The sequence below is a fragment of the Vidua chalybeata genome, chromosome 1 (genome assembly GCF_026979565.1).
Source record: "Vidua chalybeata isolate OUT-0048 chromosome 1, bVidCha1 merged haplotype, whole genome shotgun sequence".
Classification (NCBI taxonomy): Eukaryota; Metazoa; Chordata; class Aves; order Passeriformes; family Viduidae; genus Vidua; species Vidua chalybeata.
In genome coordinates this window covers 114,148,478-114,164,327 of record NC_071530.1, presented here as the reverse complement: position 1 = coordinate 114,164,327, position 15,850 = coordinate 114,148,478, and the positions used below count along the sequence as shown (strand labels likewise).

Here is a 15,850-nt window from a genome sequence, read left to right as displayed (position 1 = left end):
TAACATTTGAATGTAAAATTGAATATAAAAGCACTTGATATAGTCACTTTATTAGCTGTAACTGTTGCTAGCATCAGCTGCATAAGGATTGGTATTTCCCACGTAAGACTGAGATATTGATAGACACACATTTAATCACAGGGTGTTGTGAACTGGATTTTGTAGACTTCCTTATTCCCACCAAATCCACAGTAATAGGACTGGTTCTAAAAGTGAAAAATACCTTGCAAAACTTATAAGTATACCTTTCCTTTTGTGAAATTTTCATCTCCTTTTCTAATTAATTTTCTTCTGCCAGTATCTCCCAAGGAGCCTTGCAGCATGACATACACATCTGCATCTGTTCCTGACCCAGGGATAGCTCCAGTGGTGATGTAGAGAACATAGATTTTCACTGTGGGGAAAAAGAGAGCAAAGGTTTACCAAACCTTAATCAATTAAAACATATGTTATTTAATAAATTACTTGTATTATATTTTCAATTTTCATCCTATCTGGAGTGATCAGAGGACCAAAATATAGTGTAATGCTTTGAAAAGCACATAGATGCATTGTAATTAGAATTTAAGAGCAACTATTATAAAGAATAATAAGCTAAATAATTTGAGTGGGCCTGAAACACAGGCAGAAGGAAAAAAATAAAACCACATAACAAGTTGGTATAAAAACATGTAAATAATACTCTTATCACCTCTTGCATGCATTTAAATACATGACACTCAAATGACAAAGTTTCTAGGCTATGAATGATACTAAATCACTCAACAAGTACATCTGTGTTTAGAGCCTCATGGAGGTCAAACAAAGCTGGACTCTGTCAGGAGGAAAGCAACTTTTGTATTTCCTGTGGATCATGGTCCAGTCAGTGGCTGTTCACTCTGCACTGCACCAGTTGGAGTTACTGGCCTCAGGACAGGTGATTACATGTGAAAGAACACTCAGTGTGAACACACAACCCTTCAGCTGAGCACTCCTTGAAAGGCTGCTTATGTAAAACTCCTCTTTGTACTCCCAGAGAAATGCATAACACAATGGTGATATGGCCCCTAAAATAAGAAAGAGAGCACATCTCCAAAACATTCAATTGAAAAGCAAAAAAAATGTGGGGAGAGGTAAAGAAAAAGTACCTGTCCTCATGTTAAATGGTCCTCAGAAAAAGGAGCAGCATTTTAAAATATTTAAATATTTGTGTTCTTCCAGAAAGAAATAAATCTAAGAAGTATTTAAAAGCAAAGAACTCTACCAGTGAATTTCCCATCAATACTTTCTCAAATTCACATTCAAGAAGCTTCTGCCTAAGTGCTTTGTTTGATACTAACTTTGAAAGCCCAGCAAAAGAGGCAAGAATATACAGATTACTTCTGTGCTTGATCTAAACCTTTAACTCCTGGAGTAGCCTCGGATATTATCATGGTAGAATATTCATTTAGGATAAGAGTTCTTCCATTCTTCTCAGACTTTGGTTATAGAACCGCGTAAAAAACAGAACAAACTAAACATATCTAGTCTTGAGGGGACCAAGGCCCAACTCTGATGGAGTTGGATGACATGCAACTGCTGGGTCACAGAAAAAGAATGTCTGCAATTCTACACAAACAGCAAGAGATCTGTTTGGGCTAGGGGGGTCATGGATCTCCTTGTTGCTTGAAATTACAGGACAAGAGTTACTCCTCTGTGTTTCCCTTGCTCAGTCTGTGAGCGAACCCAATCATATCACTGAGTAAAAGCTAAACTCTGAGTACTGTTCAAAACCCTTTTAAAAGCTTCAGTGCCATATGCTTGCTCTTTTATGTGTCACAAACTGATACCAATCAGACTTGAGTGCACAATGCTCAGTTTTAGGATCTAAGATACTGGTTTTAAACATTGGACTGGACTGGACCTAGCCATGCATCATCAGGCAGAAATTAACAGAAAATATCTGCAAAATCCTTTGCAGGTACTGCTCTGAAAATTGGACATCATCACTGACCAAATCTCTCCCAGTGTTTCCAATTTGTGACAAACCTGCTGGAAAAGGAGACCCAGGTGTGAGAACTGGAAGTTCGGACACTCTTCCTCCTTCTTCATCAGCAAAGTTATGACAAAATGGGAATTCTAGAACATTTTTAGTTTCTCTGTGTTGAAGCTTTACCTTAGCAAAGAAATAAAAAGAAATAACTTCAGCATCTGTTATGCTCTAATGCAAACTATAGCAAAAGACAAACTATTAAACAGCTATGACATATCATTTCAAAATTTTAAAATAAGACGAAATATTTTTTTCTAAAATGCTTTTGAAAACAGCCTTTTAAATGAGAAGGAATAAATATCTTTCCCAATTAAAGGTAATTAAAATGTTGTCAACATTATTGCTGCAGAGACTGCAGTGAAGGAAAAAAAAATATTTGAAATTGTTCAAAAAGTTTCCTTTCTGTAACCCATTCATCCAGCATATGGAAGAAAAAGAAGTGTTGATATGGGCACATTTCAGCTTGTGAGAAATGTCAATATGCCACAATATTTTTCAGCACAGAATGTTTTCTTATTCTAAGTAACAGGAGAAAGAAAAAGGAATGTTTTTGGGAAAAACTGAAATTTCTATGAAATTCTGTGTATAAACTAAGAAAATGGTGATCCTGAGCTAAAAAGCTTCTTCTTTCTATAAGAAAACATGTTTTAATAATGAGATATCTTACACTATGGTACTACCAGCTACACTGAGATAAATTCCCATTTTCTAAACTATTTAAACCTAGAACAGACAACATATTTGAAAATACTTTGTAGGTAGTAATCATGCTTTAAAAAGGGCACGTATAATTCACTCATTTAAATTCTTCATGACCTAACTCACTAAAATGTCCAAACCTTTAAGCTAGTAAGCAAATCCAGCTTTGGTTAGGAATTGTCACTGGGAGATGGTAGCATTATTTTGTCTTCAAAAGACTCAGTATTTTTCATTATGACAGACACACTGAAAAGAGTCTTTTAAATGCACTGTGAAGTATAATGCTAGCACAATTTTCCTTTCATAAGAATATCTACATTCCTGAACAGGTTATTGAAACTCAGATTTCATTTACTGTGTTTTATTTCTTCAAGAAGTGAAAGAAGCAAGAATGAAGATATTAGCATGCTGCAGAAATAAGGCATACCTTAATTAATTTTGTTCCAGGCGTTATTTTCTAATTATTTCAATTTCCTCAAAAAATCACGATTATTATTTTGAGTTATGGCGATAACAATGATGTCTGAATCTAAATATGGCATTCAACCAACTACACCTGCATTTATTTTTGATAGAATGCAGAAATCTCAGACTTTCTGGAGGTGCAATCTTGTAAAATCAAAACAAAATAGCATAGAAATGACCATGGTGATTCTAACCAGCAGTGTAAATACACTGCTATGTTGTCTTTAATAATATATTATTATCCACATATATCCTATATTATTAGATAGATATTATCCACAACCTCCTATACCAACCTAGTTATTTTACACAAGGATTCAGCCAGTCCTGCTATAAAAACTATGGAATAAGAGGAAATGTCTTCCTAAAACCCACATAATTGACATGTATCCCAAAGCAGGGAAATTTATAATTTCTTTCTCTACCTCTTCCTACCTAAGGTAAGTGTGCATCTTTTCCTTTATTTATATAAATGATGCTGATTTCTCTTAAACTGAGCTTTGAGTGATTGTTCTGAGCTAATGAAGTAAAGCAGACTAATAGATGTCACTGTTTTCAACTGCCAGTTTCTATTCTGAAATTTTTCCTGTGATTTACTGTCTTCTACAATACTCCAGAAGCAGTCTTAATTTTGATAGATTTGTTGCATTACTATTTCATCTGGCTATGAAGATGAAATTAACAACCTGCCTACCATTTAAATGTCAGGGAGTTCAGCTCAGTAATGTCATGTATTGGAAAGGAAAATTATTTTTTCCAGTTTTTAATAAGAATAAAATAGAAACATTAATGGACAAAAGCATGTCTGCAATTTTAAAGAAGATTAATCTTTCCTTTAGAATTGTTTTTATTTTTCCAGCATAAGAAGATGAAGATATTTTTTCATATAGTGAAATGCCACAGCAATTTCAGTGTGATGTCAGGTTTTAGCTGGATATCAGAAGAAAGATTGTCACTTTTGCTACTCAATTCTTTTTTTCACATGCCAACTTAAAAGGCAGATAGTTTCATCAAAATGCATTTCTAGTGTCTGCCTTAATTATTCACCATGGATCACTGACTCTACAACATGTAACAGCCAAGCTGAAGTTATGTAAATACTGTAATGTATGCCAGTGAGTACAGTTCTGAAAAGACATCACTTGATATGCTACAGATGATGGCACATCTGTATATATGGCTCTCCAGAAATCGATCCAAGTTCATAAGATTTTTGTTATCCATAGCTATCCTAGTGTTTTGAACAGTCTCTGAAGTTAGCACTCTACAACTGTTACAGCTTCTGTAAATTAAAAATTTAGCAATCTCAGACAGGACTGAAAACTGGAAGAAATAACAACAGAATATGGAAAGCAAAAAAAAAAAAAAAATAGAGACACAATAAATAATTGCTTTAGATTTTAATTTTTACCTCACGGCAATGCCAAGTCTCTCCTTCTCCAGCTTCTTCAATTTCTAGGCGAACTTTGAATATAGTATTAAATTTCTTACTTAGTTCAATAGAAGTCTCATAAATCTGCTCTTTTTTAAGGGATCCTTTGGGGAATATGACTGAAGTACAAGTTCCTTTTTCACCACATACTGTTAGAGACATTTTAGGGTTCACGGAACTAGAAGAAATATCACTAGTTGTGACGTGGATATCCCAAGTCCCTGTTGAAATAAAACAGAAAAAAATTAATGGGTTTGCTGAATATCCAAATAATCCAAAATAATACATCAATTTGTAGCAGGCTGAGGTAGTGAGGGACTAGCAACCCATTCCCACCTTTGTGCAGAGCTCAAATACTGGCACATAACAGATTCACTCACTATTATCAATTTCGTGAAAAGCAAATTTGGACATCAGTGCTTTCATAGTGGTAGCTGATACTTTAGAGATGTGCAAGAGCAACATGCAGATGAGATTGCCAGTTCACCATTAGAGACTTGTGACGAGCCATGACAATCTGCTGATTTCTTCCCCTGCCCCTTATAAATATCTCCTGGTGATTTTAAATATTTTTTTGCACTAGTCACCATTCAAAAGCAGCATATTTTTTACAAGATACTACTGGTTATCAGGTTTGCTTTTGGTGTCGGGGAATATTTTCATTTTAACTTTTTGGGAATTTACTTAAATGAACATGTTAAAATATGCTCTATACATACTATAAGAATATGGTGGTGAGATCATATGGTTCAGTGCTTGAAAAGGAATATTTTTATCATACCTCATCACAATTATAATGACAGCAAAGTACAAAACTTTATCCATTTCTTCTGTGAAGAAGTAATGTTTGCTGAGAGATTAAAAATAGTCCTATATACCATCAGTATCTAAGTAGATACTATCTAAAGTAGATTTGTCTACTTTAGGGACTCAGGAAACACTCCAGGAGAATTTTCACTAGGTCTTTTTGAAGCATTTAGTCACTTAAGCACTAGAGATGAATTGACAGATCCCTGAAGTCTCAGAATGTCAGGTGGGCTCCTAAGTAACTTCTGCAACTTTATATGGAACAGATATTTGGTTAAAACTTCAATAAACAAGACAGTTTTGAAGATCAGAAACTCCATCCAAAAAATCTCACTGATTTAGCTAGCTTTAATATTTTAATTCATGTTAATAGAATATATGGAAAATTCAGGGTTTTCAAAGTCATGGTTTCAATTTTAAAAAATTGTGAAAATCAGAATTTTTGGCCACCTGGTCTACTTCAGAATTGAGCAGAATTTTTTTTAATAACACGACTTAGCTCTGTTTATGCAAAGTGAGACAAAGTATGATAATATCAAATAGCTATTTTGTAAAACAGGTTGTTTTACTTTGAGTAATGGAATCAGAGACTCCTGGAGTTTATGTCCATAAACTCCAGCTTCCTGCCTCAGCTTCAGAATGTTCAGTCACCTCAGCTTCTTAACCACAACAGGAAAGTCCTTGTCTCCTACTATAACTAATGCGAATAAAGGCTTATTGCTTTAGATCAGGTGAGGATCTGTACCATAAATCCAGCACTTGTTGACATAAAAATTTAGTACTCACCATCTGTAAAATCATCTAAAATAACTTCAGTGTTACAACTTCATGAATAATCCTAAATCTATTTTCATGCCTATGAACATTAAATGTAAATGAAACCAATGATATCTGTGAAAAAAATGGAAGTCAAATGAAAATTTATCACATCCCATGTGACATAATTTAGGATATTTTACCTCTTTATTACTGAAATACTTGGCCTTAAACTATCAGTATATAGCTGCCCAGGAATGGAAGGACTGTTGGATAGTACAGTGCCATATGCTGCTATAACACATAAATTAAATTGTATCATTTCTGATAAATTTGTTAAAATTCAATTTAAAAGCAGCTTCCTTCCTTCTCCTTAGTTAAGTATAAAACAGTGTATTGGGTTTGCGTGACCATGTTTTGGTAACAGGGGAGCTTCAGTGATGGCTTTTGTGAGAAGCCATTAGAAGGCCCCCCCTGTGCAGCAGAGCCAATGCCTGCTTGCTCCAAGACAGACCCACCCCTGGCCAAGGCTGAACCACCAGTGATGGTGAGAGCACCTCTGGGATAAGGTATTTAAGAAAGTGAGGCGGAAAGACTTGCACAATTGTAACTGGAGAAGAGTGAGAAAATGCAAGAGAAATAATTCTGCAGTTCCTCAGGTCAGTGCAGAAGGAGGGTGAGCAGAGATTCCCCTGCAGCCCATGGTGAAGACCATAATGAGGCAGCTGTGTCCCTATGGCCCATGGAGGTCCACAGTGGAGCAGAGATTCATCTACAGCCCATGAGGGATCCCATGATGGAGCGGGTGGATGTCCAAAGAGAATGCGACCTCATGGGAGCCTGCACTGAAGCAGAATCCCAGCAGGACCTTATGGCCTCATGGAGAGAGCCTGTGCTGGAGCAGGTTTACTCCTGCTTCATTTCCTGTCCTGCTACACAACTGGATGGGAGGAGGTAGAGAAAACTGGGAATAAACTTTAGCCCAGGAAGAAGGACGAAAGGTGTTTATAGATTTGGGTTTAATTCTCATTATCCTACTCTAATTAAGCTAATTTCCCCTAGTCAAGTTTGTTTGGTCCACGGCAGTAACTGCTGAGTGATCTGTCCATGTCCTTATCTTGACTCATGAGCCTTTTGTTGTGTTTTTTTTCGCTTCTGTCCAGCTGAGGAGGGGAAGGATGAACAGCCTTGATGGGCACCTGGATCTAGCCAGGGTCAACCCAACACAGAGTGCAATGCTAAAAATCTAATATTTCTTTGTTTCTTTCTCAGAAATCTTTTCATTTTCTTGGAAAGGCATTAGTGGACTGCTGAAACCCATTTATTTTTATGACAACTTTGCTAGCTTAAATAACTCTCTTCTCTCCTTGATGTGTGAGCCACCATTAATTTGATAGATCACTACTGCATCCATTTTGAGCATTTCATTAGCTATTCTGAATCTGTCACTTTTTTCCAATACTCTTTCACAACAAAGAGTTGCCATTTTCTCAGTCATCATATCTTTACAACTAATCCAATTTGATCCAGTCCTTCTGGACAGAGGTGGCCACAATTACATACAGCATTGCTGGTGAAATATCACAATTTCTCTGCAAAGCCAGTAATCCACTTTGATTTTCACTGATAATGCCTACATACACTGTGGGGTCACAATAACCCCATAGCCATGTCACATTACTGCCTCAAAATTATCCTGTGATCTTATAACAAACCCAGGTATTTTTAGGGTCCTCTTGCTGATGAATTTGTGTAGCAGAAATCATTACAAATCACAGCAGTACAGTTTCTGGACCCTTAGCTACTATTTAGTTCCTAATTCTTAAAAAAAGCCAAAACAATTGAAATTAGGACCACGTATCAGAACTGAGAGCTCAAATAGCTAGTTGAGTTTACACCTAATTGTATACAAGCTGCTTGCCACAGAATTCTGTTCAGTTCCTGTCCTTCATTTCTCAACCTTTGCATCTCCTGATAGCACTCCCAGCTTTGTAGCAACAAAAGATCTCATTAACATACTCATTGTCTCTTCTCCAGCTCTTTACAATTCTTCCTTTTACTACTACTTTTCACTTTCTTGTGATTACCTAATAATTTGCAATAAAGAAAATAAAATTCAGATTTAGACAAAATTTAGACAGATTCAATGTCATTCCATTTGTCTTACTGCAAAATATTTTTGTCGTATCTTCTTGTGTTACAGTCTATCTTTAGTAAAGTCATGGTGCATTCCTTCTAATTATCTATTTGCCTCTATTGTCTCAACTATTAATTTCTTCAAAAGTGTGTTACAATGATTTTCCTGTGAACAATTACTAGGTATATAGTCACCTACATTATGCTTTCTATTCTTTAGGTGGAGGCATTATGTTTGCTGATGTTAAGTCTTCATAAAATTGTTTTAAATCCTTGCTATTAGACCTGCCACTGGACTAACAACTACCCTGATTATCACTGCTTGAGTAAATGGAACTAAAAGTTCCATTTGTGTTTCTGATTTTCTGATTTCCAGTAAGCTCATCCCATTAGTAGCTGCTTTTTGCTTCCCTGGCCAACATTATGGTTCCTTAATGAGAAGAGAGACAAGGTATTCCATTTGTTTAGGGATTATACTATATGATCTTCAGTCTGCATTTTATTGTTCCTAAATAGTTACTCACCTTTGAAGGTTCTTTTAATGAGTAAAGGGTTGAAGAGCCATTACCGTTTGTTTTACTTATTTTACAAAATTTGATTTAGCTTGAAATTTAGTAAGTTCCGTGGTATCCATCTGACCCCTAAGGTATATTGCTCTTTGCTGATTTGTCTTTTATTTATCCATTCTTCCTAGACTCTCTGCTTACTTGTCATATTATTTCTGGATTTATTATGCACACAGACCAAAAATTATTTTCAGTAGATACAGCACTGAGTATTAATAACCATAGACATGAAATTATTATCAAATTTGTACTCAGATTTTGAGGACTATGTCTGTGTGTGGGAAATCAAGGAAGAAAATTGTTTTTACACAGCTATATTCAGACATTAATCAAGGTGCATAAACAAGGATGCAAGATTTCTCTTGCCTTTCATATTATCAGTGAAGAAAGATGTGACAGATTTTGACCAATCTTGGGCTTCTTTGAATTACCCCCAGGAGACATCTGCCTTGCTCTATGGACTATGTAGGACACCTATGGAATCTACTTAATAGAGACCTAGAATACATGCAGTGGTGAAATACAGCTATTTCTTGTTCTGAAATTGTCACTACTCTAGCTGCTCATACTTTGCTTATATTTCCACGATTTTCTGTTATTCTGTAATATCAGTAACATTATTTCTGTTTTCTTAGATGATATGAGATATTCACAAGTGGACTAACTATAGATAACTAAATATGAGGATGAAATCTATTAGTTTTATCTGCAACTATGTATAGTATAAAATTCTCTGAACATAAAAGGAAATATGCAGGATCATGGAAGTTAATAGAGATTAAAATGGCTGATACAGAATGCAAACTCACACCTTCAGAGTAGTTAAAACTTTACATAGCTTGGTCTATCAGTTCTGATTCAGTTTTCATAAATGGACCCAAAACAGCATTTTACACCTCTTCAAGAAAGACACATGAGAGAGCTAAAAAATACAGTATCCTGGCAAAGCACGTTTTCAGTGTCTAAGTTGTTTCTGAATTTTGGTTTTTTGTTAATTAAACAATTTGAATAGAATATTGACTTCAGGTCAACTAACTGTTGGCAAGAACTTGTGCCATTGATATAAGTAAAAAAGAAAACTGCAAATAAAAGCAAATGCTTTCTGCAAATATATGAACATAAGGGAAAATCACATTCTGCTAAAAGAGTTTTTGTATCTCTTGTGATTCCATCACTGTTGCAGGAGCCTTCTGCTCCGCACTGAATGCCATATGGAACAACCTACTTCTTTCTGCTTCAGCTTTTTTCTAACCTCAAATAAAATCATAGTACCTTCATTGCCTTTGTCACTTAATATCTCCCTTATGCTCTAGTTTTTCTTCCCTGAGCATTTTAATTGTATTTACCATCTCAGGAAAGTGTTTGGAGAGACAATTGGTGTGAGAGAGGCAATTCACATTCAAGCTATACTGTTTCTGTAGTTTGGTTTTAGCCTTAAAAATAACAAAAAAAAAAAAAAATGGATTACACTTAAAACCAAAGCTAGAAGGAGTTTTGAGGATCTTGGACCTTACCATAAATCTTTCCTGTCAATACTCCATTCCTGACTTTTCCAAGAAGTTTCAATGTTCGTTCCATCTGTGCATCACCAACTCCACTGTCTAACCATTGCTGGCAAAGAAATACATATTGTTCTTCAGTCTTGCCTGATTCATGGATGACAACTTGGTCAAGGTACCATCCAGCTCCATAACCCACATTATGATGCTCAACAAGCACTTTGCTTAACTGTCCAAGGTCTGCTGCTCTAATTTCAGAGTTACAAACCTGAGAAGATAGAGGCAAAAAGAATAGCAAACTGATTAGACCATATATCTTTTCTTCTGTCTTTGAGAAGTTTGCATTTAGAAAGACAAATTCCTTTCAATGCTGAAGTATCTTTCTCTGAGAATAAGCAAAGATGTTATAGGCTGACATTCATATTTGGAGAACCTGTTCAGAAACTATGTGGATCCTTGAATATATACATTTTCTCTTCATCATGATCACTGCAGTGCAGGTTTTATTACAAAAAACATCCCCTTGTTTCAGGTAGAAACAAACCTCTGATCAAAAAACCTAGAGAAAGCTCATGAAAATTGAAGTTCAACTAATCCCTCATAAAGGAAACAAAGGGAGTTCTTCAAGTTACCAGGACAGACCTGGTAACTTAAATTTCTGTTTAGATAAGGCATTTTATTTTAAAACATTTTCAAGTATTTTACATTCTAAGACGCCCTATTATTCAAATAGGAAATGTTGTATTATTCAACTCTGAACAGAAATACTGTGGATGACTATGCAAACAAAGGAAGATACTGACATTAGAAACTATAACTAAGGCTGTACACGCATACAGGCAAGAATTGATGTGCTCCTCGGATGTAAATAGACATCTGTTTAAATATTGCTACGGCTACCAGTAAACAAAAGCTAAATGGCAGCTGCACTAGTGCATGTTGGGATGAATAAATTATGTGAGTGAGAGAATGAATGTGTTCTGTGCAAGATAATGTAAGTGGGTGGGTAGATACATGGCCATGTGTGTGGGTGACATTAAAAAAACCCCAGATGGATAGTAGAAACAGACGCTATAATTTTTATTTGTTGCCAACCAATTTGCCACCAGGCAGGAAAAAGGATGAGGACCAGAAAGCAATGAAGGAAGAGATGATTTTTAGAACGAATTATGTCACCTCGTCCATTCTCCTGTCTGTGTCAGACTATTCTCCACAATGTGATCAGAAAAAGAAAACATCCAAGTTATTATTCCTATCACTGCCTTAGGACTTCCAGCATTCATACCTTGTTATATCCACGATATCCTCAAACAGTTACCATGGCAAGTGATACCCCTGCATGTAAGTATATGTAGCCCAAAATAAGATCTAGCTGGGAGGAACATCTTGCAAATAACTTTTTGGGAGTACTCATTGCTTTTTAATTTTATTCTTTGTAGTTCCAAGCCAAATATAATTTTCCTGTCAGTCTACATGACCTTTGACTTAGAGGAAATATCCTGTATTGCTAACACTCATGTTCCTTCACAGCTAACTCTAACTGAGAAAGGGACCTATCATTAGTTTCATTCTTTGTGATAATAATTAACATTCATTAGACAACAGTGGTCATAATCACCCATTGTTATCAATGAATTCTCATAATAATACATTAAATTGCCTACTCCCTCAGCATTAGTAAGAATGTACTTTTGGTTGATGACATTACATTTCTTTTTTTTCCCTTCAGTATAAAGACATTTGGAACTCATTAAACAAACTACTGGAAGTACAATTAATGAAAGCCAAAAGGATTTTATTTAAACTGTTTTGCAAACCCATTTTAATCTGTTTTGTTACACTTGGTTGAAATTTTCTGTCTTCCTAGCTTTTCCTTATATTCGTGTTCTTTACCAGTCAAGAGAGATTTTTTTTTTGTATCTCAAGTTTCCTTAACTTTGTTTTCTTTGCCTGTACATTCCACATTTTTCAGGGATATTGCTGACATAATCTTGTCTCTCAAGACAGTTTGCCCTTTACATTCCTTTCTTTCACCTTCTAGTGTTAGAACCTCTCATTAAAACCCCATTCCAACTTTTTTATTGATGTACTTCTATGTAAAAGGAATGTAAGACTGGTAGTAGTATTTTAAATTGCAAATCCATCTAGTCCATCTACTATAGTGTTGCCAACAGCTACCACTAACAGATTTCTGTGGAAGAGTTGAAAAACAGGGCAAATATATAGAGATGCTTCTTGAATTATAAAGTCTCTCAGCCTTTTTCAATTTGTGGTTCAGAGATTGCTTGAGCCAGAGATTACGTCTTTGCATTTAACAGTCTTGGTGGAAAGTTGTCTTCCATGACAATGTGCAATGGCTTTTTGCACCAATATGTCTTTACCATCTGCAACATCTTGTGCCAGAAAGTAAAATGCATTAATTACACATTAGCAAAAAGCCAACTCCTTTTGTTTTGAATCTGCCACCTGCACATAACATTGAATGCTCCTGAGCTCTTTTATTTCACAAAGAAATAGAAATGTTTATTTTCTCTATGCCATTTTATATCTTTTATCTCCCTCACCTTTCCTCTTATCATCATCTCTTTTCCAGACTAAACCATATATGTTTGCTTCACTGCTCTTTGTGTGGAAGATATTTCATACCACTTGACATTCTTCTTGCACTTTTTAAGTGAATCAACAAAACACAACATCTATTATGCATCTGTACTAGTGAATATCTTTGGAAGCATGACTTTGTTTTCTGCCTTGAAGTGGCTGGATTTTTTGGGTTTGTTTTTGTTTTTTTAAATAATTTCTAATAATTTTTTTTTCTGTTTTCCTTTTGCTTTCCTTCTACTGAGATGATATCCTACTACTTTCATATTTCAGAGCCCATCATTTTGCATGCAAATTTAGGGGGTTATTCCTCCTCACAGACACTGCTTTTCATTTAGCTACAAAGAATTTAATCTGCCATTTTATTACCCATTCACTGCATATGAGGTTCTTCTGCAGTCTCTGCCACCAGTTTTAATATTTGTTACCTTAAATAGCTCAGTATGGTCAGAGCATTTTGCCATCCCACTGCTCAACTCTCTCCCAGGAACCTATCCAACAATGAAGAACCTGAACACACAAAATACCTAAACTGAAGAACACTTTCATTGTCTGCAGCACAAAAACTGCTCCCTGAAAACAAAGGATCTGCTTGGGAAGACACTCAGCACTCTGCAGCTCAGCGTAGTGCCTGTGAATTCTTTATGACTAAGAGCTGTATCACTGACTCTGTATTAACATCCAGTATGAAATGCCATGTGAATTATTTCTTTTTAGACTTCTTTTCCAGATTATGTTACTGACCATGTGCCTTTACAGTTTTGATTAACCCTTCTAGTTGTCCATAAACAATTGCCCTCAGAAATGCCAAAGATTAACCTGTATTTTTAATAATATTATCCAGACAATCAACATCATAAAGTTCTTCCTATATTGTTATAGCACAGTTTGGACTAAGACAGCAGGATTCTGAAAGAAAATGGCATCTGAAAAAATAGGAAGTAGTATTGAAGAGTCAGAACAACATATAGAAAAGACTAAGTAGGAAGATTAAAGATACATTCTTCTTTGCAAAGAACAATGCAGCAATACAAGTACACAGAGGGTAGAGGTCTATAAAGCAAGGGAGAAGCAAAGAGAAGGTGACATGGAAGAAAACGTTCACCATGTCTTCCAAAGGAAGATGTGAAATGAGTTTTAAGTAGTATGTGAAAGTTTAGTTTTACTCAGGTAGCAGATCAAGTGCAATTAAATTGACACAGGACACTGTGGATTCTTATCAGGTCTATAGAAGAATTTGTACAAATTCATGGAAGAAAAAGTATCAGTGACTAGAGTATGACTCTGGAACAAAATGATGTGGCTGGTTTCTAAGTTTCTAAGCTCAAGAAGGCATAATAAATCTAGTGAATGAAGAGTTAAGTGCAAGGCTAGGAAAGCAGTGGAACAGGTTGCCTAGGAAAGTTATGGCATCTCAGGCATGAGAGAGCATAAGAAACAGTTTGAAAACATGCAAAGGATTCTGCTTCATTGTACAGGATGAATTGATCTAGTGCTCTCAGTTCAGGGTATGGGAGAACATGCTGTGTAGATATAATCATTAATATGGTAATAAGCAAAGGTTAACCAGAAAATCTCTCATAGGATTTATCTTGAGCAGACAATTATGTTTACAACCAGGTTTACCTGTTTGCAATTTAGCAGATTTATTAACATATAGCAGCTAATACATTTAAAATCTTTCAGCTCTATCTGGGAGGATTAAAAAAAAATGAAAGGAATCTATTTTCACAGAAAATAGCCCTGATATTTCTATACTACCTTCACAAATAGGTGGAAATTAAGCCATAGAATTTCATATATAATTGGATTCAGTTCCAGATTCTAAGAACATTTACTTTTGTAAATGTAAGAGTTTGTGGATTTTAAATTTATTTGTACTCAAACTATTCTTAAACTGGAATCTCAATTCAGGTAAAATGCCTATACTTAGCAAGCAACACATTATTTCCACAGGTTACCAGAGTGTAACATCCATGCTGGTACCTCACAATTGGAAAGAAATATGGTATTAGAAAATAATAAAATTAAATAAATTAAAAAAACAGGTAAGGAAAATGACTCAGTACTAACCTGCCCTCTTTCAAAATGTGAGTGCCCTAGTCTTCTTTTGCAGGAATCTCCCCACTCTCCGAATACTGTGATAAATACATCTGCATCTGTTCCTGATGCAGGCAGTGTTCCTGTATGGACATTGATGAAGTAAAGGACTTCTGCCATGAAAAATCAGTAACACAAGGCATTACCAAATGAGATTATTAGCAATGTAATTATCAAACATTATAAACCAATATATTTTAGGTTCAAGATTAATTTCAAGACCAAGGAATTAAGTTATAGGAATTGACATAAATTTTCTGAGTTTCATATAGATTGCTAGCTATCTCACAGCACACACTACAGCATTATGGATGAAATGTCTTTTATGAATCAATGCAAGAATCCATGCTTGCATTACAGAAGGAGAAAATATCCTACTTCTGGATTCTGGAATCACCTGAAAGACTCAGACTGATTTTATCATGCTTTGTAAAAAAAAAAAAAACCAGGAGTTCTTGTAGGAATTATAGGTCTTAAATTGAGTTAGGATTTATTAACTCTAACATTTTTACCAAGAAAAAAACACAGACATAGATGATGAAAACCACTTTTTGTTCTGATCGACTGAACTGTGTTTCAATCTCATACTTTGAGAATTATGGCCAACATGATTTAATATGTTCAGCAGATATAGCTCAGCTATTTATACAAATATGCATTGTTATTATTCTTCACAACAAAGGATGACTTGCCATGACTTTTGTCTGATGAGTTATACAGTACATATTCCTTGAGGCAGTATGACAGAGGATTTTTAATGGGTTCTGTGAAGAATTAA

The 15,850-nt window shown here is 35.3% G+C and overlaps 1 protein-coding gene across 1 annotated transcript in view; it reads right to left on the bottom strand.

The window, feature by feature from the left end:
* Positions 1–15,850, bottom strand: part of RP1 (RP1 axonemal microtubule associated) — a 163,187-nt gene that overhangs the window by 29,787 nt on the left and 117,550 nt on the right. Inside the window, exons 43-47 of the mRNA XM_053958854.1 lie at positions 15,046–15,185; positions 10,387–10,639; positions 4,587–4,828; positions 2,008–2,134; positions 246–394 (exon numbers count right to left, since the gene is read on the bottom strand). Of these exons, the coding sequence (XP_053814829.1) occupies positions 246–394; positions 2,008–2,134; positions 4,587–4,828; positions 10,387–10,639; positions 15,046–15,185 (911 nt within the window). The remainder of the gene's footprint in view (positions 1–245; positions 395–2,007; positions 2,135–4,586; positions 4,829–10,386; positions 10,640–15,045; positions 15,186–15,850) is intronic.